At 37.1% G+C, this 26,853-nt stretch overlaps 1 protein-coding gene across 3 annotated transcripts in view; it reads right to left on the minus strand.

Moving 5' to 3' along the window:
* JAKMIP2 (janus kinase and microtubule interacting protein 2) overlaps positions 1-26,853 on the minus strand; it is a 140,839-nt gene that overhangs the window by 25,689 nt on the left and 88,297 nt on the right. For 2 of the 3 annotated variants that reach the window (XM_033096676.1, XM_033096677.1), the window contains exons 3-16: positions 24,325-24,822; positions 20,439-20,648; positions 18,473-18,571; positions 15,219-15,365; positions 14,388-14,528; positions 12,401-12,457; positions 11,227-11,346; positions 10,162-10,290; positions 7,657-7,740; positions 6,910-6,972; positions 4,173-4,271; positions 2,866-2,964; positions 1,098-1,151; positions 157-222 (exon numbers count right to left, since the gene is read on the minus strand). In XM_033096676.1, coding sequence (XP_032952567.1) covers positions 157-222; positions 1,098-1,151; positions 2,866-2,964; positions 4,173-4,271; positions 6,910-6,972; positions 7,657-7,740; positions 10,162-10,290; positions 11,227-11,346; positions 12,401-12,457; positions 14,388-14,528; positions 15,219-15,365; positions 18,473-18,571; positions 20,439-20,648; positions 24,325-24,822 — 1,866 coding nt within the window. The remainder of the gene's footprint in view (positions 1-156; positions 223-1,097; positions 1,152-2,865; positions 2,965-4,172; positions 4,272-6,909; positions 6,973-7,656; positions 7,741-10,161; positions 10,291-11,226; positions 11,347-12,400; positions 12,458-14,387; positions 14,529-15,218; positions 15,366-18,472; positions 18,572-20,438; positions 20,649-24,324; positions 24,823-26,853) is intronic. The other variant, XM_033096678.1, reaches the window with a different exon arrangement.

Consider the following 26,853-nt stretch of genomic DNA (forward strand, 5'->3'; position numbering starts at 1 on the left):
GTCTCATTTTATCGGGGTTGTATCACCCTGAAAAATAAAATATTTATTAGGTATTTAATAATGCAAAGTCTTGTGCAAATGTCCTTTAAACCTAGCCTGGTCTTTAGGTGTTAAGCCAGACACTGAGATGATTTGAATGTTAGTACAGCTTGTTACCTTCTCAGCCAGGGACAGTACAGTGCTGGCCTGAATTATGGCCACTTGTTCTTCATTTCTCAGATTCTGTGAAAAAGTAAGAAAGAAAGAAAAGCTGAAGACACTGACGATATTTACACTATCCAAAAATATTGCCTAAGTGCTGGTCACGGACGCTACTATTTATGCATGCCTGGAACCTGACCAAATATTCTATTCTATTTAATAATAATTCTTAACCAAGAGTTCATTCAAAACACGTAAAAAGTCTATTGTGATTTTTTTATACCTAATACTAACTTGTTTTATGTTCTACTATAAGCATACTTCATTAATAGTGAAGTTATGCAAAAATCAGAAATCAAAATGAACTAAAGAGTAATCTCTTCACAGCTGTCTGATGTGGTTTAATTGCTTCCCTTTGCTCCTTTGATAATTTTTCAAGGGAATAAAATGACTCCTTCAACCTACACGCATCATTCATCTAATATCTCAATTGAATGGTTCTCCCACTGAATTAATACGCCTTGACCCTGCCTGGAAGATGTTTTTAGAAAGAAAAGGGATTATCATTTTCTGGTCCATTTTTAAGGGGCTGCCACCAACGCTACTATTTAGCAGCATTTATTTGCAACTGCATGGCTGATTAATTTCACACCGGATGACTCCAAGCAACAGTCAGAAGGTAATTAGCTTTAATCACTGCAGATGTGGTCGGCATTCAACCCTCAAACCTGCTCATGAAAAGCATTACCAGTCCCCATTCTTGCAACTTTGCAGAGATCCTTCCAATCCCGTAGCCAAGTTGTTTGATAAACTGCTGGTTCTCCCCAGGGTGCTACACCCTTCAGTGAACATGGCCTCCCACCTGATATTATTTTACACGTGATACATTGGCGAGTATTCTTGCCACTCTTTAGGCAAATTCATTTCATTACTGCACTTAATTAATTGATACTTACCCCATTATCACCCAAGATATCGAGCTGCTTTATGAGATCAGGGATATTCACATCCTGCAAAATCAAGGAGATACATTCATGTCTAAGACACACAGACATAGCCTACCACTTTTTCAGTGTCTAAACCTTTAGTTAGAGAAGACATTTTAAGACCTGTAATTCCTTGGGTTGTTTGCAACCAGGCATGCCTAGTTTTAAGTTTCCACTTCACTTCTTAGTATAAGCTATGTGAACTTCAGAAAACTACTTAACAGTTCATTCTCAATTTTGCCAGTTACAAAATGGAGATAATAAATGCCTCATTCGTAGGCTGAGCCTGAGGGTAAAGAGTTTGTGTACAAGAGTCTAGGATATAGTAAGGACTCAAATTAGCTCATTAACTTTTTTCTAATAGTTGTTATTTTTTTTTCAATTACGGTAGATTTCGGGTATAAAGAAAATAGGTAATAAACATAAATAATCAACCAATTTTATTCTAATAAACAGAATTTTGACCTGGTTGAGATTTTGACTGCCACACAGAAAACTATAGTGCAGTTCTATTTTTTTAGGTGTTCAGCATTAATTCCATCCGATGGAAAACAGCTGATTTTTACTATATTCCTTGAATCAGTTTAAAGAAGCTGAACTTCATTTGAAAGACTGCCCTTGGATATAAATTATATCCATTGGATTAGGCTGTTTATGATTTATCTAAGATAAAAAGCATCTAAGGAAAAGATGAAGTCAAGTGCTTTTCATTTAATTAGAGTTGAGTCAATAAATTGCTTTGGTTTACAAATTTTCATGTAGCCCTGGAAGGTCAGAAGTTTAAACACCCTGAAAGTGGTTTAAGATGGAAGACAAAGAAGCACAATTTTACTACCTAATTCCCTCCCCCGCCCACCACCACGTTTTGCTTCCTTAGTACCACTTTCTCTTTTTACTTATGTTCAAATGCAGTATAGCAGATCCCTACCACTAGGAAGGGGGAAGTCTTAAGCTCAATATCACAGGTAGAGAGAAGGCAACTAAAGCAGGTATATTTGGCAGCTCAGAGTGGGAGCAAAAAGGGCCATGCAGAAGGTGAAGGAGAGACCAGGAATAGCGGGAGGCTTCCCAGCTTTACCTCTGGAATAGTCACCGTTTGCTTTCATTACATTGAAGGACAGTATATTTTCCAAGAGGTGGAGCCACCTCCATTCAATCTTAATATTTAAAATGTATTCCAATATCCCTATAGATAGAAATATATTTTGTCTAAGTGAGCAATATGTTATAAACTGTTAAGTCCTTCCAAAAGAGAAACCTCCCGAAATTAAACATATCTAAAGAGATGGTGGACTGGGTGATGTCAAGGTTTCTTCTAATGCTAAAATTCCAAGATGATGAATTTCACAGCACTTGAAACAACACAACAAAGGGACTCGACAAATACTTTTTTTTAATCTGACATAACTGAAATATGCTTGTTGACGTGCTGAATTTAGTTAACATTTCCTCTAGAAATTTAAAGGTGATTATCACAATAAATTTTATGATGCTGTATCATTCTTTATGTTACTCGATTCTAAGTAATCATGGCTTCCTGTGTTCTTTGCTGTTACCATTCACACATCGGTCACACATTTATTTTGTTTATATACTCTATTGATTTCCCAATTTTAATTCCTACGTAGCTTGTATCAAAATGACATCCAGAGACTGAAATACAAAACGGTCATGAGCAACCTCCCCTTCTCCAGTTCCCAGTTCTTCTACTTTCTACAAACATAAGACATCTGCCTACCTTGACACCTTCTTTCATACAGTAGATCTGGAGAGCACTCACACCATCTGAGAACGGGTGAATTTGTAGATTAAATGGAGGGGATCGTCGCTCTCTTTCCTTGAAATACAGTGAAGAATATGTGGGAATTAAAAAAAAAAAAAAGCAACAACTGATCAAACACTAAACCAGTTGTCTGTGTTCTCTCTTTCTGCTATTTCAGCAGTTTATCAATATGACATTTGGCAAAAAAAAAAAGAAAGAAATTAAAAAAAAATGTACTCACAATGTTCATGGTTACATTTAATGGAAAGAACTGATTAGTTAACTAAGAGGTATGGGAGAGAATTTATAGATGGTGTCATCCAATCTTGCCAATGTTTTGATTGGGGAAATGTGGGAAGTGGAATTCCAATTTAAACTACATGAATATTTAGAGCTTTTCAGGTATCACAAAGAGTGATTTTTGACCATGAAGTTTTATGGCAGCAAACAGCCTTTTGCATATTCAATCCATTCAAGCTTTGTGAGTAAGATATGTGGGCTACCAAAGATAACTCTTCTTCACTCAAGCATATCAACTGCTAACTCTATCCAAATCTAATTTGAAAAACCTCAAGAAGAAATTGCTGACAAAATAACGGAGAAATCAAATGGAATTTTCTTTTTACATATCAACATACGTTCAACCAGACCCTAAGCCAGATTCTGCATGATACAATCAAAACCTGATTTGATTGATGTATTTTTCTAAAAAAAAAGAAAAGAAAGAAAGAAAGAAAGACTGAAATTTGGTCAGATTAATCAAAGTATTTCCTAAAACAAGTTATCTTGCTTCTTAGTCTTTGGCATAAATGTATTAGAGACTAAAAAGTTGACTTACAAATGGAAGTGTCTAACGATAAAATATTTTTGTATACAACACATTTTGAAATGTAATTCTTGAGGTGACATTTTTATGAATCAGAATTCAATGAAGATGTAAATGATTATTTAAAAGCAATAAAATATTGATAAAGTCTGAAACCTCTTATTTAAGTTATTTAAAAAGTATTCATTAGTCTTGTTCATAAAGGCAGTTAATAGTGTTGAAAGTATAGTATCTGAGTAGACAATTCTCAGTTGCATCAATGCTTTATCAGTTACTAGCCACAGGACTTAGGCAAGTTATTTAACCTCAGTTGCCTCATCTATCAAATCTCGATTGTGGTTGTGAAGTCCAATGAGAACATGCATCTGAAATGCTGAATTCAGCACCTCACACGTAGGATGTGCTCAGTGTACGTTGTTAATGGTTACCATCATCATTATTATCATCATTTCCTTACTTCTAGCTCTAGGTTTCGAAATTCCAGCAGCTCATTCTGGTCTCGGGCATCCTGCAGTTCCTGTTGTAACCGGTGATTTTCTGCCTCCTGTTTTTCTATCTAATAAAGTAAATCCTCAAGTTAGGTACACATTGCAAATACAACTTTGCAAAGCAAGCATGGATAGCGTTCATTGACTCAGTGAATAAATCATCTAGACCATGAAAAAAAAAAAATCCCCAGGAGATGTAAATAAGAAAAGTCTTGGCTTTCCTTCTAGTTTTCTGTTGGTTGAGTTTTTTGGGTCACAGAGAAAAATGCTTGGAGGACACCTCCATTCACTGAAAGTCTAGAGACCTTGTAAATAGCGAATCTGAGAGTTCTTCCTGGGGTCAGGGACAGGAACCCGGAACTAGATTTAATGGTGTAAAAGGGAGACTGACACCTCTCATTTCTGGAGTTACAAATCGTCGGGGAAATAACTTTTTTAAAACAGCTCTGATCAAACACAAAACTTTGCTGAATTCCAGTTACCTACAAAGTAAAGCCAAACTCCTCAGTATTGAACGCAAAATCCTTAATTGTCTGGTCACCACATCGCTTTCCAGTTTTCAATGCTATCACTGTCACCTCTACACACTCACACACTCACATGTGATCATACACACACTAGAATGTAGAAACCCAGCCCAGACCTATGGGCTGACTGCTTATGGAGCTGTTTTTGCTCATCTGTCTGCCTGAAAAGAGCTTGTCCCCATTTCCTTTTCTAGGAGAGGAAATTTTACACGTCCGTCCATACCAAACTCTAACATCTCCTACTGTAAGAGACTACCCATTCAGAAGTGACACCTCTTCCTTCTGTTTTCCTATAGGGCTTTCCTATAGGACCTGTAGTATAACCTGATGAAGCATGGAATTAAGTTAGTTGCGTACAAATGTGCTTTGCCCTATAGACAAGGGTCCGGGTCCATAAGAGATCAACGAGTTTTCATGATATGCAATAGGTTTGGGGCTGCCTTTGATATTAGCTGTGTTGGTGGGCCATATGCACTGTAACAATTTAAAATCTTTAATGTAGAAATAAAAAAATAGGGGCTTTTTAGCATAGGATGAATTTTACTTTCCCAAGTGTACATACTTGAAGTAGGATGTTTTACTTTATTGTTACTTGGGTTTTCTTTTACTTGTAAAAGCTGAGCTAAAAATTTGATTTTTAGCACAAAAAAATCAAGACCAAAGGAAATCACACAGAAGACATAATGGGAATTATTTTTTAGATGATAAAGAGATGTAATAGCACTTATTACTGGGCATCTCTGAGACTACTGAAATCCTCTTTTTCTCATAGCCTCACGATATACCAAAGTTACAGGAAAATAATAATGGGGACACAGTGTGATATTATGTGACATTAATTAATATAGTCAACTCAAGTTTTTTACACTACATTTTTGTAGTCTAGTGAAGGTGACTTAGATCCCAAAAGAGATTCTACTTCCTAGCATCTTGGGTTGGGATCAGAGATGGAATATTTAGGGAGAGTTCCAGATCTGGTAGTTAGGGCTAGCCATTAGATCAGTGCTTCACAGGTTGCAATTCATAGACAGGGGCGAATATCTGGTGAAGTTTCTTTATAGGGCCCCTTGACCTTTCTGAGAGTCCCGGTTCTTAATCCTGGACTACTCACTCATCTGCTTTCTATATATCAGGTCTGTCTCTCATCATGCAGAAAGTGAGATAGGATGTCCTAATTTTGCCAGATCAGAGGGGAGGAAAGACAAGCATTTTCTTTCCCTTCTCATGCGTATAAGGGTGCTATGGTTCATTTTTATTACTTGTCAAGGTTAGTGAATACTAGTAGAAATAATCCTAAAATAATTTCTACATAATTTGGGATCGACCTACAGAATTATTTCCTTTATTCAAATAGGCTAGCAAATTCTGCTTTTGCCAAGGATAATTTAAGATTGTTTTGTATTTTTTTTCACTATTAGGTTGGTGCAAAAGTAAGTGCGGTTTAAAAGGTTTAAAATAATTGCAAAAACTGCAATTACTTTTGCAACAACCTAATAGATGTGTGGAAGGTAAATACCAAAGGAAAAACTGCCGTTGAACTTAAAACGATCTTTGTTGTTTTTCATTTCTACACATCAGAAACCTATGTTCAGAAACCCACAATTAATTTTATCGACTGGCATTAAACCATGCTTTCGCATCTTGATTTATTGAGCAAAACCCTGGGCATGCTGTTTGTGCTTTCTTTTATTTTAGAAAAATATATACATATAAATAGCAAAGCTTAGCAAAAAGATTAAAAGTGAGAACACAGTCTACGCTAGGTTGCATCATGGTCTTCGAGTCATATTCTGTCACTTCTTTATACAAAATAACAAGTCCTACTCAGAGTGTGTTTTTTGTAGATGGACAACCACATAGGAAGTGTGGACGTGTGGGTATATATATATATGTACAGCACATACACTATATATATACACGGTTAACAGATCAGTAGGTTTCAGGGATCACATCCTTTCACATCGGCACGATGGCCAGCGCAGAGCCATGCACATGTGCCACTTCACTGATGGTGATGGCGGTGAGAGGGATGCAGTTGAGCACGCAGCAGAGGACAGCACAGCGCTGAAAAGCCCCCCCTGCCCCTGGCCCCTGTGCCACTCCTGAGCGGACCCCCTGCTGCTCCTGGATCTCTCATCATTTTCTCCTCTGCCCCACTAGGGTGTTGCGCCCAACATACCTTTTCTAAAAGCTCCTGGTTTCTCTTAATGAAAAGTTGTTTATCTTCTACCCAGTGTGAATCCTGTTTGACAAAGAATATCGCGCAGTCAGCATTTCAGAGTGGCACGGAAGAGCAGGTGTCGTCAAAACACTTTGCCAGAACTGTCTTCTTGTCGCCCAGGTGGTTTGCCTGCCAACGCCTGGTCAATGACACCCACCCTTGCCAGCTCCTTATTCAAAGACATTGGGGCCAAAGTTGCCAGGAAAATTTAACCCCCTTTTCATTGTCACTCACTATCGCTACCTTTTTCAGTCTGAATAATCCAGGACCAGCCTTCTGGGGACTCAGAAGTGACCACATAGGCAAAAAGTGACAAGGGTCAGAATGCACACAGGCTAGATACATATGGATGGAAAACATTAAAATGCAGAACCATAAATGTAGCATAGAGGCAAAGAATGCAGCTGGAGGGGTGGGTCTTTGTCTTAGCAGTTTAGGACCACTCTAGACTATTTGTACAGGGCTCCTCTTCCTCTGGCATTCCCTCTCTTGCCCAACCTCATTCGCTGTTGTAGCTGGGTTCACGCTCTGGCCAGAAAAACACCAGGGACAGAAACACAGAGGTGAACATTCTGACACCATTTGAGAAAGGTCACTGTGGAGAGCCAAGCCGTGTCCTGAATGTGGCCCATGCACAGGCTGATCTAGAGAAAGGTCGGTTTGAATTGTCTGCATTGGCAGAAGTGCCAGCAACCAAATGCCTACCTGCCCTTTCTGAGCCAGAGTCGCTTCCAGATCTTCAATTTTGGCTTTATATCTTAGCACCTCTGCTTGGAGCTGTTCTTGAGCCTAGTGAAATCAAATTTCCAGAACTCAGTAAGTAAAATGGTAATTCAATTTTTTCCTTCCTCTCATCTTCCTTGATTAGCACTCAACAAGAAAAAAAAATATATAGAAGAATTTTTGACCAGAGAATCTCTTAAAACGATTTTTATGATCAAAATTCTTGCTTAGGACTTTGATTGGCTCCTTTTCCATTGGGTTAAAATCCAAGCTCTTTAGATTGGGATTCGAGAACTCCCTTATGTTTCCAATCTTTTCCCATACTCATCAACACTGAGTCCAACCGTTACCTGCTGGTGATCTCCTTGTTTCCTAAACATGTCTTGTTACTCTCCACTTCTCTCTCTATTTTGAACAAGTTCCCCTATGGAAAGCCTTCTCCCATTTTGCTTCTCCAAAATCTTTTCATTCTTTCAGAGCCAACTTTGTGCCCTCTATCTATATCTAAATCTAAATCCAAATCTATGTATGTATGTATGAGTGTATCTATCGTGTGTGTGTGTGTGTGTGTGTGTGTGTGTGTGTGTGAGTCAACAGTTTTGGACATTGATTTTTCATGGAGCAACCCTACTTCATTTAGTCTAGTAATGTGTTTTTAAATTCTCTTCTGTTCTCTCTGTATATGATCCTATTTTCTGTGAAAAATTAGGGGTTTTTTGTTGGTTTGTTTTCTGTCCATACATATATTTTTCTCTCGTCTTATGATCTAGATAGGTTTTTGGTACAAAGTCAAATAAAATCAGCTATGGTAGGTATCCTTTTCTTATTCTTCATTGTGAGGAGAATACTTCTTTGCACTGTTAAATATTATATTTCCCTTTATCGGGTTAGGAAAATTCCAAGCTTAATTTTGCTAAGAATTATTTCAACTTCGAATGGATGTTGAGTATAATCTATTTTTTTCTTGTATTGAAATGATTATGTCTTTTGTTTTCATTGACTCCCTTTCACCTATATTATCTTTTTTTTTTTCATTTCTACTTCTTTGAATTTAGTCTACTGCTTTTTCTTTTTAACATCTTGATTTGTTTTAGGATGGTAAGGTTTTTTTGTTTTGTTTTGTTTTTTACTTTAATGGCCAGAAATAATGCTAAACCTTTACCTTTATTTAGATGGGAAAATGAGACAAGAGAAAGAGAATTGGTTTCTACATAATCATCTCTCCAAAACACAAGACATGTGCTATTATTTTAAATGACCAATCTTATATTGGTAAGAATACTTAGTAAACGCTGATAATGAAAACACAACTATTACAGTTTTAGGGCATAAACATGAAGGCACACACATATATCCACTTGTAATGATTACTTATTTGTATACTCCAAATATCAGTGCCTTTTAAGAACATGTTTACTCATATATATGTATGTGTGTTACCATTTAAAAATACATAATTATAATATCTATCCTTTCCCACTAAACAACTCACAGTAGTTCTTATAACCCTCCTCAGCATACTATAGACTGTCTAAATAGAAGGTAGGATAAAATCACTGGATGGTCACACTCCTTGCCCCTTGTACATTAATCTATGGGACTGTTATAGCATGGTGGTTATGACTTGAACTCAGAAGAACTAGGTTCATATTCTAGCTTTAATCTGAGTTTTAAGCTAACTAAGCTACTTTTAATTCCTACTAAGATATTATTTTTCCTCCTGTGAAAAGAAGATGGTAATAATAGCATCTAACTCATACGGTTATTTTAGAATTACATGAGACAAATGCATGTAAAGCACTTAGCACAATGCCTGGATTACAGCAAGCACGCAATAAATGTTAAATGGTATTGCATGTGTTTATTTATTTATTTTTGAAACAGGCGTATGAGAGACAGTTTTGACACAATGGAAAAAACATTTGACTTAGGAAGACTTCAGTTGGAATCTCAGTTTCCCATTTATTACCCTGTGTGATCTTGGGCAATTCAATTAACCTCTCTGAGTCTCAAATTCCTCTTTGATAAAATTTCTCCCTCAGGGAGCTGTCACAATGATTAAATAAGATATTTTCAGTGAAAATTCTTGGTATGTTGTCAATGTAATGCTGTGCATTTATTAACTAAGAAACTGGCTAATTATTGATTTTTGAAAGATAATTTTCTTTTTCCAAGCAAGAAAGTAAAAAAAAAATTTTTTTTAAATGGATTATAAAAATTCAATATAGTCTAGCTTTGAAAATGTAAGTTTTCAAATAGCAAGGTACTCAACTTTCTAAAAGGAACAAAAGCATCGATCTAAGTTGGTTCTAATGTCTCCAGAGCCAAGGTTTGTTGACATAAAAAATACAACAGTTCAAAAGCCATAGTGAAAAGAATGGTACAAGGAAAGCTACCCTATTGATATTTTTAATGTCCATGACACTTTTCTGCTGTGACCGCAGCATAAAAAAGCCAATTCTTAGCACTCTGCAAATGCCCACTAACCTTGGCTTCTCTCTCAGCATCAATGATACCTCCGCTCTGCTCCTGCAGGAGGGCGTACGCTCTTTGGAGGGCCTGGTATTCTTTTGTTAGTTGTCGAAATCGTAGCTCAGATTCTTCAGCTGCTAAACTCTTGAGGTGAAAAAAGATAAAAGAAAGCCCCCCAAAATAATGTGTATGTTCAGGTCCTATGTTCAATGTGAAATATTAACATCTGTCCACTTTTTAAAGAGAAGTTAAAGATTTATTTGATTCTGGATTCTGTGCGATTTTATTCTTAATTCTAAAGTATGTGGATGAACACAAATACTGTAATACTTTCAAAATGGGCATTGAAGAAGTACTTACATATTTATTTGAATAAAAGAAGCATTTGTTTATTTTTACATTTCTGATGATTATCTATTTGGGCTTGGATCCAAATGAGAAAAACTTATACGCTGATTATGGATCTGAATTTGAGGAAATAGTATTCAGAATTTTAGTCTCACTTTTTTTCAATACATTCATATCCAACAACGTCTTCCCCAGATAGATTATAAAAAATACAGTGTTATAGATGAAGGTCTTAAAATTCAGAGAATAATACAACCACGACGGAGTTTTGTGAAAAATGCAGATTTTGGAGTTCCCCCCCAAGATCCTGAATCAGGAGTTGTGTGGTAGAGTACAGGAATCTTCATTGCAAGTGAACCCCCTACATGATTCTGATAAACGTGGTCTACAGAGCATTTTGCTTAACATTGCCTTAAATGATATCTAAAAGCTCATTCTAAGTTTGTTCCTCGGTTCATACCTTCCCTAGATGAAGAATTTGGGACAGTACCTTTTATTTTGAAAGAAGTCTTCAAGTGAGAGAGCTCACTTTAAGAGGTTTCTAAAAGGGCTACATGACATAAGTGAACTATTTTCTAAGAGATAACAAAGTCAAGCGTGGCCTCAAAATTGGTCACTAGTATGAGATCATTTTGTGCTGGTCATAAAGGAGCTAAAAAGTGAAATGCATCTTCTTCCTCTTAAAGTTTCGGTGACAATATCAGAAAAGACCAGAGAAGTGGCAAAGCTTACTTCATCCAGGTCATCATCTGGAGTAGCTGGTGTTCGGTCTGTTCTAAACGAGGCCATAGATGACGTCTCGGAATCCATTGAGTCCTCGTCATAGCCAATGAATGGGTCCAAAACAGGCCTCTAATGGAGGGAAAGCACATATTTATGACACAAGTAAAAGTGGGTACAGCCGACATTATTAGAGAACTGTCACCTGGCATAGATACAAATGAATATACTTATTTCCCCGAAAATAAGACCTAATGAGAAAATAAGCTGTAGCATGATTTTTCAGGATGACATCCCCTGAATATAAGCCCTAATGCATCTTTTGGAGCAAAAATTAACATAAGACCCGATCTTATTTTGGGGGAAACACGGTAGAAGACATAGATCCTTTAATGCTCCTTTGATGAAATAAAAGTATGAATACAAACATAATCATTCCAATCAATGTTTGTCCCATGTTATTTCATTTCTGATGTGTTTTTTTTTTTGAAGACTCATTAATATTGGCTCTCTTCCTAGAAACATTGGAGCCTTTTTTATATTACATTTTATAACATGATGAGTTTATGTGACTTATTCTTTCCAGTATTTAAAATATAATCAAGGGACTCGGATGAAAGTCCAGGTATCTATGTGAAAAGGATTATCAAATCTTATGTCTTATCGTCTAATTCCATATCCAAACCAAATGATGTGCTTGATAAGAACAAAAATCAAACAAATAGACAAATTAAATAAAACTGGATTATAAGAGGCTATACAGATATTGGTGAATTGGGAATATCATTATCAATGATGTTGTCCAAATGAATAATGAAAATATATCATTATAAGGTGGTGTCAGACACTAATATTCAGTGGGAAATATCAAATCATATGTATCACTGCATGTCCTTGGAGTGTGACTCTCCAACTTGTGTCAGACAACCCTTTCTGTGTCAAACCTAGTGGCTTCTTTAATCAGAGAAAGTCATATCAAAGCAAATCCTTTCAGATTAAAATACACAACATTTTTGGACTTCTGAAAAACATCAAGAGAAGAGATTTTCTTCTAGTAAATAAAGCCCATGGTTTGCTGAAGTTCAGGAACACCTGATTTCTCATATCTTTGCAATAAGATTCCTTGGCAAGCTTCACTTTTCTGGCTGTTTGTGACAAAAGCCTGATAACCTAGTTTCCTCATTACCTTAATTGGCTTGGAACTTCTTCTATGCTTCCTCCTACGGATGAGTTTTTCTCGGTCCTGGAAAACAGATGAAGGACTTTTCAGACCTTGAGTTCGTACATTTTTCCTTATACTTTTTTTTTTTTTAATTTGTTTGTTTGTTTTGCAGACTGTTGTTTTTCCCGAGATATTACATATTTCTATTTTAAATAAGATTGTGTTTTGTAAATTTCAGCAACTTTTGGGTTTTATACTTAAATGTTTTCAAAGTAGGAATATTCTACAACTTTCCGTGTTAATCCATGTGGATTTGAAAGCCTCCCATTCAGGAAGTACATTGTGTTTCTAATCAGAATCCTTTGTTTTATACTTGAAGATCAAGTAGCTTTGAAAATACACACTCATATTCTCCCAAGGCATAATTCTTCAGTTTTCTCAGACCCAAAATCACTTTAAATTTAAGTATTGAAAAAATATCATTTCACAATAAAGTAAAATCTTATTCTTTTAATTTAATTACTTGAAAGGCATAGAAAGCTATCTTTTGAGTATGCTTGGATCCTTGTTTTCACCTGCAGCCTCTGAAGAGGGGAACAGAGTATCAACTTGATTGAAATCATCTAGTGTTTTCTTTTTTGGGGGGTGGTGGTGTTCTCATTGGAATTTTCTGGGAAACTAAAAGAATATCTAGAAATAATTTCTTGATTCATTCTTGTTGGGAATGGAGATATCCTGGGAATTTAGTGTTCATCAGCTAAGTAATTCATGTACAAATTCAAAGGTCAATGAAATAAGTATCTCCCTAAAAATCTGGTTGACATGCGTAGGCATGTCCAAATTCTATAAGAAACTTTTAGCTTAAACTCAGGATACTTAAAGCCAAGCAAATTCCTGCACTAGTGCATCAGTGAGATTTATGTGTTATTAAGGGATTAAGAGTGTAGAAATGAAGTGAAGGGCATAGCACTTCAGAAGACCATGTTTCATAAATAATCTGCTTAAAGCCAGTGGTGTTAATCTTTTTAATTTCTTACCTTTTAAGTAAAAACATTTTAATCATTCAACCTCCTCCATATATCTGAAACTTTTAAAATTTACACTTAGATTACCCTCCTAATACAGTACATGTATTATAACATAGACCCAACATAGAAAACTTTAAAAAGATGAACCATAATTAATTATACACAGAAGTTATAATCTTTTCTTCCCTCAATGGTGATGATTCATCCTGCTCACCTTACCCTGGAGACTATTGCCTAAAACGCCGCACCACCAGTTCCTGCCCTCTCTAGGCCCTGGCTAGGTCCTGAAGTGAGAGCAGCCAGAGCTGTCATTCACAGAATAAAGACAGAGAGGCAAAGAGGAAACCCAAAGGCACTAAAGGTCTTCGTCCACAACTGTTGGTAACACAGATTTCAGCCAGATGCCAATGGGAGTCATAACGGCTCTACCTACTTCACCAGGTACTAAAGTCATGGTTAGAAGATCTAGACTGGAATTTCAGCTCTGTCATGTACTTATGATGCTGCTGTTCATACAATAAATATTTATTAAACTGCAACTATGTGCTAGACACTATTTAGGGGTTGGAAAAGAAGCATAGGGTCCTGTTATTTGTAGGCAAAATATTTAATCTCTGAGTCTCAGAATCTTGATACTGGATGTCAATCATAAGATATACATACCCACACTACCTATCTAGTCACATTACAATGTATTTGAAAGTTCTTTTAAAGTGCTTTGCAGGTATTATTTGTGTTACAAAATTAGTTAACAAATTAATTTATTATAATTGCTTATAATCAAATTATGACTGAAAAGATACCAAACAGTTTAGTAATATAAAGTATTTTTGGAATACAGTCTCTGAACCCATTTACATAATTGAACATATGAACTTGGGTGTTTGGGGCTAATCCAAAATTAAGCACTTCCAGTGTATGCTGATTTCTTGGCCACCTGGCCTTGGGAACAGCCTAGAGTTTATAGATTGATCCAGACCTACCCTGGTGAGCTCATCAATAATGTTCTGTTGTTCAATGACCTGAAGTTTTAGAAACTCTGTCTCTTGTTCTTCATTAGCTTGATCGAGGTCATTCAGAGATTTTAATTTCTTCAAGGGCGGGTGGGATGTTATTTTTTCTCTCTGGATTGCAAAAGAAGAAAGTACAGGTGGAGACTTTAAAATTCCCAAACGTTAGTGGTTAACATAAAATATCTGTAGAAACTTCATGAGGCTCTGGCTAAATTTGAAAATTGCCCAGTTTCAATACACGCACATCCCAACTAAAACCCTCAAGTACATTTTATCTGCTCTAAGTCAAAATCACTGGGAATACCTGAAGGTCTCTACAGCTATACTCGAAGTTTGTTAAGGAGTGCATTAGCATATCACTTATCCATACATTATACAAAAGATGGCATCCATTTCCCAACTATTATGCAAGCTCTTAGAAGATGAGGAATAGCACAGTTCTGTAAAGAGCATGTTAGTGAAATTCTTGGAAGGAGGTGCCTGTGGCTGAGGAGCTATGTGGAAACTTTGCTTCTCTATTTTGGACTTTGGAGAGTGTGCAGATTCCTGGAAGCACTTCTGCTATTCTGCAAATTTAGAAATTCCATAAAATCAGAGCCAGCGACTTTCTCTTGCTTTTTTCCTTAAAGGTCCCTTGCTTACATAAGGGAAAATCCAAACTTTCATTAATAGCATTGTATTTAAAAAACAACAACAACAACAAAAAAAAACAAAGAAAAATGGAGAAAGAGCCGTAAGTCAGTCAGGTGATTGGCGTCACATCAAAGAGGAAGCTGCCATTTTGCAGTCTGTGGTACACACCATTTCTGAATTTTCCTTGGTCACGGCTTTTAGTTTCTCTTCCATGCGTTGCAAAGACAGCATCAGTTCATCATTTCTCTTGGCGAGGCACTTGTTCCTTTCCAGAAGAGGTTTACATTGCTTTTCGGTTTCCCGCACGCGTTTTAGCTGGGAAGACACAAGTTACAGTTGACTCTAATGGCTTTTCATCATACTCTTCATCACCCTCCATCAGTCTATTACCTTAAAGGAGGTGCTGCTGAGGGTCTGCTTTTGGAAATGCTCAGAAAAGGGAACTGCACTCTTTGTTGCCCCCGACTCCTCCAGCCCAGGTACCCTGCTCTGCTCAGCCCTGATCCCACGCTGCTCACCTCTCCCTGGGCCTCACTGGCTCAAAGACATAAAGCAGCTCATTGGAATCATGCCGTCACTAAGTAATACAACCAGGACCCAAATCCAAGCCTGGCTGTCCCCAAAATCTGTTCTTTCCGTCAGAGACCTTGCCAAGTCTGACTCCCAACTAAAGCTGTTTATTTTTAAGAAAATTTTATTGAGGAAACAAAACAAAACATACCTTTGACACTCTACTGATATTTGTATTTACGAACACCTCATTGTCACCAAGGCTTGGAAAAGTATGGTTGTATTGTCACCTCCCCCTAATCAAGTGTGACCATACCCTGGATCGCCTGCTTAGTCGTAGGAAGTTTCTCGGCCTCTAGACAGTTGGGGCTAGATATTTTTCATTGAAAGGAGCTGTCCTGTGCACTGTGGGCAGGATGTTTAGCAGCATCCCTGGCCTCTGCCCACTAGATGTCAGTAACAACCTTCCCAGTTGTCACAACCAAAAATGTCTCCAGATAGTGCCAAAATCGCCTCGAGCTGAGAACCACTGGTCTAAGTTTGTGAATATTATCTTGAGGTAACTGCTAATAGTCTCCCCTTTTACTCTCAGAACTTTCCCATTTGCATGACATGTTTTATGGTCACCCTATACACAATGGAGTTCCATGTTCTAGTTCTCACACTAATGGTTCTAAATGTATGTATTGAGGTAAAGGGTTCCAAGGTAAGGACAACGAAGGGGTATGTCAGAACTATCTGAAAAGACTGTCTAAAGTACTTACTACCATTGAGAACATTTTGGGAAGTGCCAGGGAAGGAGAGGTAGCTACCTACAAATATTTGAAAAAGCTTCTCTTGTGATTCTAAAACAGTATTCCCCAACTCTATGCCAATTGCCATTTGAAAACTCCCATTTTATATCAAAGGCCAAAACTGAATTTATATTTCATAAATAATCGCATTGAACCCTCATTTTGAGCTTTAGTACCTGAAGTATTAATACTAAATACTGAGTACATAAATGGACAAATAAATTATTGCATGGGGTACACTATTTTTAACTTTGTCTCTTTTCTGGAGGTCAGTGACAAGGGTTTTAAATATTTAAATTTACCTAGTACATGCTATTTATAGAAAATGCAGATAAACACAAAAAAAGGAAATATCTGTAAGTCTATTGTACCATACATCAATAACCACAGTTCATAATACTTAACAAAATGTTCCTTTTAAAACATATACTTTAAATACAACAGAGAAAGGTTGAAAGTTATATGTCATGAAGACGCTAAAGGGAAAAAAATCTAATATAGTTCAATTAATATCAGACAAAGATTTACTAGAGATAAAAAAATTTCATAATGATAAAAGGGTCAATGTACCAAAAACATATAACAAATCTCAATTTATATATAATTAGTAACATAACTTGAAATACATATATATATAAAGTAAAATTGAAAGACTTAAGACTGGAAATAGAAAAATCTGTTGGGAGAAAAAGCAGGCAAAAATATCAATAAGGATATTTTAAACAAGGTTATTAATAAACTTGACTCAAACTGCATCTAATAATTACAGAGTATGCCTTCTTTTCATGTGAACATAGAACATTTATAAAATGGACCATATGCTGGAGTCATAAAGTAAATCTCAACAAAATTTTAAAGGAATGAAATAATACTAAATAATATAGAATGTTCTCTGTAGTGAAATTAAGACAGAAATCAATAACAAAAGAATCATGCAAATATTTGGAAATTAAGCCACAACCTTCTGAGTAACCTAAAATTTCAAAGAAGAAATTATATGATATTAGAAAAGATTTGAATTAAATAGCAATACATTATAAAATAAGAAACCATGGGATAAAGCCAAAGTCATGATTAGATAGACATTTATGACCTAAAAAAACGCAGATGTTTAAAAGAATAAAAGGCTGGACATAACTTCTTTATACCAAAAACCACCATTATGAATATAAAATGTAAGCCGCAGAGCAGGACACTTTAAATACAAATATCCAAAAGATGGTCTAAAAAATTCCTAATGTTAATAAGAAAATAAAGGCAGCACAATAAATAAATGGGCAAAATAAAAAGGGCAAAACACGCAGGATACCCAAAAAGCCAAGAGAAATTTGAAAAGTAACCTCATTTTTAAGAAGAAAAATGAAAATGAAAATCACTATAAAAATATACCTCACACCCATCAAGATGACTAAAATGAACAATTATCTTCGTGTTTTGGCAAAGATGTGGCAAAACTACAACCCTCATACATTGCTGGTGGGAATGTAAATTGTTTGAACAGCTGTGGGAAACTGTTTAGTTTTCTAAACTAACTGAAGTTGCCCTCTGATCCCGTAATTGTGTTCCTTGGTATATTCTCACCAGAAATGAACATATTTTCTCACCAAAGACATGTAGCAGCACCATTAACAGCTTGAAACTGTTAAGAAATGATGTAAATGTTCATTAACAATAGAAAAATAAGTATATTGTGGTATATTAATTGAATATTAGAGTATGAAAATGAATGAATCCTATAAGGAACACAATGGATGAGTCTCCAAAATGTAATGCTGAGGGAAAAAAAAACAGATACAAGAGAGTAAATATTGTACGATTCCATTTATAACAAATTTTAAAAATGGTCATAGACATGTATCATGATAGAAGTCAGTGTAGTGGTTAACTTTAGACGGGTGGTAATTGGTAGGGGTCATAAAAAGAGGAGCTCTGAGATTTGGGTAATCTACTTACTCATCCGGGCAGTAGTTATATGGGTATATCACTTGTGGCATACTTATTGAACTGTACCTTTATTATTTGTGTACTTTCCTCTATCATGTTATATGTCTATAGTATCATATGTACTTCTACAACATAATGCTTAACAAAAAATAAAAAATTCCGATTAGAACTCACCAATTCATTTCGTTCATCTCCAAGCAAAGTATTCCTGTCTTCTAATTTTCTTATAGTGGCATTCAATTCAGCTATTCTCTTTTGATTTCTTCGCAAATCCTACACACGAAAATTAAAACGGGTATTTCTTCAGCAACACTTTTTACGAAGTTTGGAATACCATTCATAAAAGTAATAGGTTTAGTTTCTTTTATCTGGCTTAGGAGGTGAGAGTAAAGTGTTCTGTTATTCAGAGAAGAGAAAACATTTACCCTCTTCTAACCGCCCCCGACCCCAATATTTACCACTTGGGTTTAAGACCAAGTGTGGTTGAAACTGCAGGTGAATTTCATGTGGCAGCTACTCCCAGGAGCTCTGACTCTGGGCAGGGGGAGTGGTAGACGGTTGGATCAACTTATCAAATCTATGAGCTGTGAGACCATGGTCTGTAGTGATTACATGTGGTTCAAGGAGTATCATTGTGTCCTGGCTGCACATCGCTTCCCACAGCTCAGACAGATGTCCTGCTATGACACTTAGCCAAAGAAGGGATTGAGTACCGAGGTGGGGATGGGCTTTGTAAATTCCTGCATACTCCTGGAGGAAAAGGTCAGAGTAAGGCAGTCAGTGCATGACTTTCATGTATGAAAGGCAGTATATTCTAGGATAGCTCTCACTGGTATATTTTACCAGAGCTTCACGACTGCCATAATCGCCATGGATCATAGCAGTCATGGCTTAATTCTATTCTCCAGAGCCCATAGGACCATTCTTATCAGACACTTGCAATTCCATCATCATCTTATTCTTTGATAGTGCAATACTGTCGACAAAGCAGTTTCACACACATTATATCCCTAGATTCACAATATCCTAGAAGATTTAGCAGAACAGGTAAGATTCAGGGAGGCCATAACTTGTTCAAGGTCTCCTGGCTAATAACGGGTCAATAGCTAATATGTATGGAATGCTAACTGTGCCAGACACTGTTCAACATTCCACATATCATCTCTTCTAAACCTTAGACCAGTATTATGGAGTACCATCTTTGTTACAGATGAAGAAACTCTGAGCAGTGAAATGATTTGCCTAAGGTTACAATGTAAATGGCAGATCCAGAATTTGAACTAAAGGGTCTGACTCTAGAGCCTATTCTCTTGACAATTATGCTACGCTGCAGGTAATTAAGTGTGATAGAACTAAAACTTACATCTGCTAAATCCTAATTCTGTAGTCTTTCCACCACCTACTGGGATATATATATATATATATATATATATATATATATATATATATCTCCTGAATACCAACTCATAAATTATTCATTACTTGGTTCTAAGTACTACTTTGGAACCTGTCTCTGTTCCTAAATAATTCATTTTCATCTTTTTAGCAGTTAAATGATTTGAAAAGTATAAGACATGAAAGCCAACTATTTATGAGCTGATTTCTATCATTGCACTTCTGAAAATAATTTCTCATATAAAATGATGAAAATCCACAGAAAGAAGTGACAAGTTCAATCAAACTAGAAACATTCAGATGATGATATAAATGGTTTAATCTTTTATAGTTACACATTTTGACCCCTGTAGATGATAACCGTCTTTACCAATTTCCAACCCAATTGTTCAACAAGGAAGAATTACCAGTCTTGGCAAGATGCAAAGTATTCTCATCTAATTTATAATTCTTGCAATAGGCTGAAGTTTGGATAGGTATTGCTTGACTAGAAAAATTCTATGAAGGATTTTTAAAGATCTGTAATTCTCTTGTGATCTGCTAATGCAGTGCAGACCACTTTGTTGCCTATGAGTTTAGAAAATCTTGTTCCCGAGATACTAGCTGGTTTTATACTAGGAGATAGAATTGATTTCTTTGCAGTAAACAGGAAAAGAGCTTAAGTGAAACGTGAAAGTTGGAAGCTAAATAAAAGATGACTCCTGTGTTCTTAACTTCAACTTAACTTCAACTTGAATAGACTTACAGGACTGCTGCAGTGTTCGGAGCCATCTCCTGCTCTCCCTGGAATTTCTCGTTTCGGACTGCTCATGTTACACTCAGCCTCCTTGACCAGAAAGAGTTGTTCATCCAAAGCCTCCTTCTGCAGCTGGAGTTTCTGTACATAGCCTGTTTGCGTCTCCAGTTCCTTTTCCAGGGAAAAGATGATCCTGTCCTTGGCTTTGATTTCATCCATCTGAATTAAATGATACCCACGACATTTTATTTAACAATGCTGCAAAGAAACACATTTTTATAATGGTACAAGTTTAACTTCTCTCTACATATTGAGATAGAAAAAAAGTCATGGATATGACAAGTGTATTGAATTCCTGAATAAGACAAGGCAAGACTGTGTAATGAAGGGCTATCCTAGGCTAATCTGGGGTCAAAGAGAGTACTTTTTTCTCTCCATTATATTCCGTGTATGCTCTGATCAATATATTGTTTGAAATGGTCTGGGTTGGTTGGAAATGGAACGGAAAAGTTAACTGTAAAATGTCAGTGTTAATAAAGTGTTAATAAAGACAGATACTGTCTTTATTACTGTCTTTATTAGCCATCAATGTTAATAAAGACAGATACTAAATGTTCCACTACAATGCTTCCCCGGACAATTTTTGGTGTTACGTCCTCTTTGGGGGGAATAACCTTTGAGTTCAGTTCAAATAGCAGTAGCCACTAGGAATGGATCGCTTGGAGCTGAAGAAGCTGCAGACTTCCCCATAGCTTAATCCTTCCCCAATACCAATGTGTAGTGAATCTGGCATTAGGTCCTTCCATGGCTCGTGTCACGTGGATCATTCCATTCCTATCCATGTTTCGGAGTGGTTCTTGGCCACCATTTTACCCTCACTGTCAGAAAACCATGGCTGGAACAAGAACAGGGGCAGAAAATACCTGATTATATTAGCACTATTTCCCCTCCTGCATCTGTGGGATATGTTTATTGATCCCAACACTCATTTCTGCTAAGCCTGGGTGTGGTCTCAGAAGCATTCGATACCAATTGTCTAGAGTTCCACCGGACTGAAATGTCTTCGCCATCCAAAGGCTAAGTGAAGTGACTGTCTATAAACAATTTTTGAAGAAAGCATAGATATCAGATGAAACCTGTTTTGTTTTCTATTTCATTATATTATATGTGAATATTCAAAATAGAGATTAGGGAGACATTTAATGCAATCTCTTCTCTTTATAAAGATGTCTCCTTATAAAAACAAGCAACTTTGTATAAATTTTTCTTTGCTGTGCTCTTTAGACAAAAAAATAAAAAATAAAATTGGGACAGAAATTGTGTTACATAGTCACATATTTGCCACATGTAAATATCTGTGAGCTATTGCCTCCAAGTCACATGATGAAATTTTAGGGCAATTTTTAGAGAGCACTGGGCTGAATTCTGCATGATCCTACGATACCGTCTGATAATTTGGTGAGGAATCAAACCCTGTTTTGTAAATTTGGGAATAAAAGCATTGTCTTTAGCTTCTGTCTCCTTATAGAAGACTTGAGTCCAATGTTATCTTTAAGTAGCACGTTCATTTGTCAGACCTGTCATCAATGGTGTTATTTACTGCTTGCTGTAGTTCCAGATCTGCATGCTCCCACTTGGTTCTGATGTACCTTATCTAACTAAACTTGCTGGGAAATCATTCCGTTACTGCCCTTATAATCATATTCATCATCACCATCATCATAACGAAATCTATTGGTCTTTTGCCACATTCAAAGCACTAAATACAGAGTTTTACATACTTTTCCTCATTTTATTAACAATCCTTTTATGTAGGTGCTGTTATCACCATTTTACAGATGATGACTGAGGACCTGAAGAGTTTACGTGGTCATAGTCATATGGCTAATAAGTGGTTAAGCCTGATTTTAAATTCAGCCTTCTGACACTAGAGCCCAGTCTATTAGACACTCTCCTGGCACCAAGAATATCCACATACTTCCAGTATTGCCCAAAGTAGTTTTCTGTAGAATATCCAAGAATTAGTGTTGAGGAGATTCTATCGCATAGTGATTATAAGCATGGACTCTGGTCTCTGAATACCAAAATCTTCCAGAGTTCTGTTCTTAGATGGGAAGGGACTATATACCCGAATTCCCTGGGGAAATTGTCTCGACAGAACTGCTGCCATTTCTCTCACTTCCAGTTTCAAAAATGGAGCTGGGGTGAGATTAGGGACAAGATAAGAAGAAGGTGAAAATTAAGACAACTGCATCTATATGACTGAAAAAGTTTCCTGTTATTCTGCTTACACCCAATATTTGAACCACTCTTGAGGTAGCGTAGGTTTTAGGGAATTCATATCTACTTCAACAATGTGTCAGTGAAAGAAAGTGATGGAAAAACATTACAAGTCAACAAGTGAATATCTTCACAGATTTTTACATTGAAAAGCATCAACAAACAAAAATATTTAATGTAAAGCTTCCTTTTCAATTATCTACCTGCTGATTCCAGATTTCATAGTACTGATTCTTCCTTATCAGCTATTGTTTCACAAACCAAAGGAATGGCAGAAATCAGTATTTCTGCGCTGCGTTTGATCTTTTTTGTCACCAGTGCAATAGAATGAATTGCAGATACAGAATGAGGAAAGTGTTGCAGAGGCAACATTTTACAGTCACACTGTGTTTCAGTACAAAGAAAATTACACGTTTAACATTTTAAAATGTTCTATGGTAACCATTTTTTTTCTTACTTGAAATTGAAATCCTAGAGATATCACCCAAGGAACATAATTAGAATTCTTCGAAAATAATTGCTTAGAATCGGCAGACACAAGAGGGAAAGTGTAGTTTTACTAAGAAAGTATTATTTTTAGAGAAGCGTAAAGTACATTCTCACAGGTGATGGTTAATTTGATAAGATAACTAAGATACAACTAATGCTAAACATTCTGAGTATATATAAAAGGTCGGACAATTAAATATGTGAACTTTTCACTGTGTGAGTGCACAGTGGAAAGTTCGCGAACTTAATTGTCTGCCCTTTCATATGCATGTAAATGTTTCTTCTAAAATAACTGGACAAGGTCATCCTAGGACATTACAGCTTTCCCACAATAATGGTATTTGTTTTATTTTTAAACATAGTGAGAGATCGATGTGGCTTTTGCTCATCCATATTAAAAAGAAAGACCCAACTCTGCAGGTGTTGAAGTAAGTTTTGAAGTTGGTAATAGCAAGAAAGCTACTTAAGAATAATGTCCAATTTAAAAATTACAATGGCGCCTGTTTATTTTGGGGGAAAAAGATCTACTTTAAAAATGACTAGGAATTTTAGAGTTTTATTTATTGCTCCCAGACAAGGTTCCTGGAAAGAAGGCTGGTGAATCACTGAGGATGTTTCCAAGTGGCTGCGCTTTTTCAGACATCTTGAAAGCCACAGACACTTTCCCTACACTTGTAAAAAACCAATAACATTTTATAAATGGAAAGTCCACAAAAGCATGCTGATTTTGGAAGAGTTCGTAATTTAGAGTATTTTTACAGACATCCAAGAAAACAGGAATCATGGAATAGGTACTCTCCACATGCACAGTGCTGGACCAATCTAGTTTTTATGAGAAAGGTGATCCAAAATCTTTTACCTGTATGTGATGTTAATTTTGTTCTGGGCATAACATCCATCCATCCACCCAACCATCCACCCTTCAACCCATCCACCCATCCATCCACCCACTCACCCACCTACCCACCTGCTTACCAACCTATCTTGTATTTTGGATAGAACACTAGACAAAAAGTGGGCACTCTTTATAATCCACTCATGAGAAACGCCTGAAAAAGCAAATCCATGATGCTCTGAAACTGGAAAGAGAATGGTCTGCATTGGGTTACTGCACAGTGTTACTAACCAGCCTCCGGATATCCCGTTCCGACTCCCACTTGATTTTCGAGATGGCTTCCTGGTGGGACTGATGCTCACTCCTCAGGTCCCCGGCCTTGATTTTATCCGCTTGGATCATATTGCTTAAAGCCTCGTCCACCTGCTTCTTGGCAGTTTTCAGGTCCGCAATTTCCTGTAAGAGCTTAAGGCGCTCCACATCAAACAGTTTCCGGGCCTCCTCCCGGGCCTCAATGGTGAGCGCGGTCCTTACTTTGTCACTGCTGCCGTCGCGGAGAGCACACAGAGCCGACTTGAGCCTCTGGATCTCCCCGTCCCGCACCTTCACTGTCCTTGACATTTCTTGCTCGTGCTGCTTGATGAGATTCTCCCTCACGGCCTGCAGCTCCTTCATCTTCTCCTCATGGAGCTTGGCTTTGAGTTCCGTTACCAGGACCGTGTGCTTGCGCTGCTCCAGTTCACGAATCCTCTTTGCTTCTTGAGTCTTCTCTCTTTCAAGCTTAGACACCTAAAGGCAGAAAGAGGAAAGGATGAAACAGATGAGCCTCAAAGGAAAGGTGTGTTCCTAGGCAGGATTCACAGCTCAGGCCCTTGTGATCTCTCAATTCCTCATCTCCTTTCAAATTCCAGGCCACTGTGTGCTCCGAGGGAGGGCAGGGAACCACAGGTTTTAAAGATGGGAATAGAGTTGTGTAAAAGGAGGAAATGCCTAAGGATGCTTCTATTACTTTGTTCAGACAAATGTTTGATGTGCTGGAGTCTTCCTATTTGATGTGTGATCTGCAGATTAGAAACGTCAGAAATGCAGAATCTAGGGCTTCCTTCCAGACCTACAAATCAGAACGTGCATTTTAACAAATCCCCGGGTGACTGGTACACACAATAAAATTAGGAGGCAGTCCCATAATGGTTTTCACCTCAGCAGGAAGGAGTTCCAAGCAGACCACCTACAGGGCTTTTCAGACTATGTTTCACTGGATAGGTCCAAACTGATAAATGTGGGTGTCTCAAGATAGTTCGTCGTTCAATATTACGATAAGACTAGTAAACTGTACCTAAAGTAATATTAAATATTTTCCACTTTTTCTTTTTTCTTTTTTTGGAAGAGTAGATGCTGCTGCTGGTACGGGGAAGGTGAAGAATGAAAACAGTTGATAGATCGTCCACCTCGCCTTTCTTAATATGGCAACTTAGTTCCATCCCAAACTTTATGTATATACACATACCCGCCCCCAAACCCCGCAGTCCCTTAGGCTCTCTCTCTGTTAGAGGAGTTTAGTAGCTGTTGTTATTTCTGCATGTACCATGGTTGCCTCTTTGCACCCTTCTCTATCCCCATGCTTATCTTCCTCTCTTGCTCCCCACTAAGCCAACACCAAGTAGTTTAATGAAGCATTCCTTCTAACCTTTATACCATTCAGGTATTCTGGCTAAAAAAAATAAAAAACTTGTGTTTTGTTACATTTCCGATGATAATATGGTATTCTTATAGATTAGCAATGGCACTTCCTTATCTGGCTGTGAGTCCGTCTGTCTCTGATTCAATAGATTAGGGTGGGGCCCTGGAATCTGTAGCTTCAAAAAGCCTCATGGCTTCTGTTCTACTCTCCTCTTCCCCCAACTTCATCTCTGCTGCCTGTCTTTGTTCCTCTTTGTCTCTGTCATGTGTGTACACACACACACACACACACATACACACACATGCATGCACAGTTACCTGGAAACAGGAAGAACTGGGCAGACCCAGAAGTAATATCTCGTTGAGTGATAACTGAGTCTCTGCCATTTGTAAAGTTGGAATGTTTCATAAAATAATTTGGAATAGTTCATGAATTGGAATGTTTCATAAAAAAGAGCCTGTCCAGCTGAAAAAAATGATAAGATTCAAGCTCCTTTTGAAACCATTGGAATGATAAAGTGTCTGAGATTTTACTTACCTTCGGAGTTTCCCTACCTATAGCTAGAACAGAATTTTCTAAATCCACATGACATTTTATGAATATTTTATTTTAAAGGTACAGCAATTATTCCCATGTTGGTTATTCTAAAAGAACTCAGGACACAAGGAGACTTGGCAAAATACGCAGCCAGGCATCCTCAAACAACCGTCCTCCGATCTTGCCTCCAGCTTAGGCCAAGATCCCATCCCGATGCCTCTTATGAGATAAGATGCCTCTTATCTCATATGCTCTAGAGATGTGCTATCCAACATGGTGGTCATTAGCCACACTGAGCACTTGGCATATCGTAAGTCTGAAGTGAGACCTGGTCTAAGTGTAAAATACACACTGGATTTCTAAGACTTCGTGTGAGGTGAAGAATGTAAAATAGCTCATTAACAGTTTTTTTATATTGATTGCATATCGAAATGATAATATTTGGGGCAAACTAGGTTAAATGAAGTATAATACATTACTAAAACTAATTGTTTCTTTTTACTTTTAACACTGTGGTTACAAGAACATTTTAAGTCCCATGTGTGACTTGCATCATGGCTCGTGTTGTATTTCTGCCGGACAGCACTGCTCTCGAGTTCTTG

This window comes from Rhinolophus ferrumequinum, chromosome 24 (assembly GCF_004115265.2).
Source record: "Rhinolophus ferrumequinum isolate MPI-CBG mRhiFer1 chromosome 24, mRhiFer1_v1.p, whole genome shotgun sequence".
NCBI lineage: Eukaryota > Metazoa > Chordata > Mammalia > Chiroptera > Rhinolophidae > Rhinolophus > Rhinolophus ferrumequinum.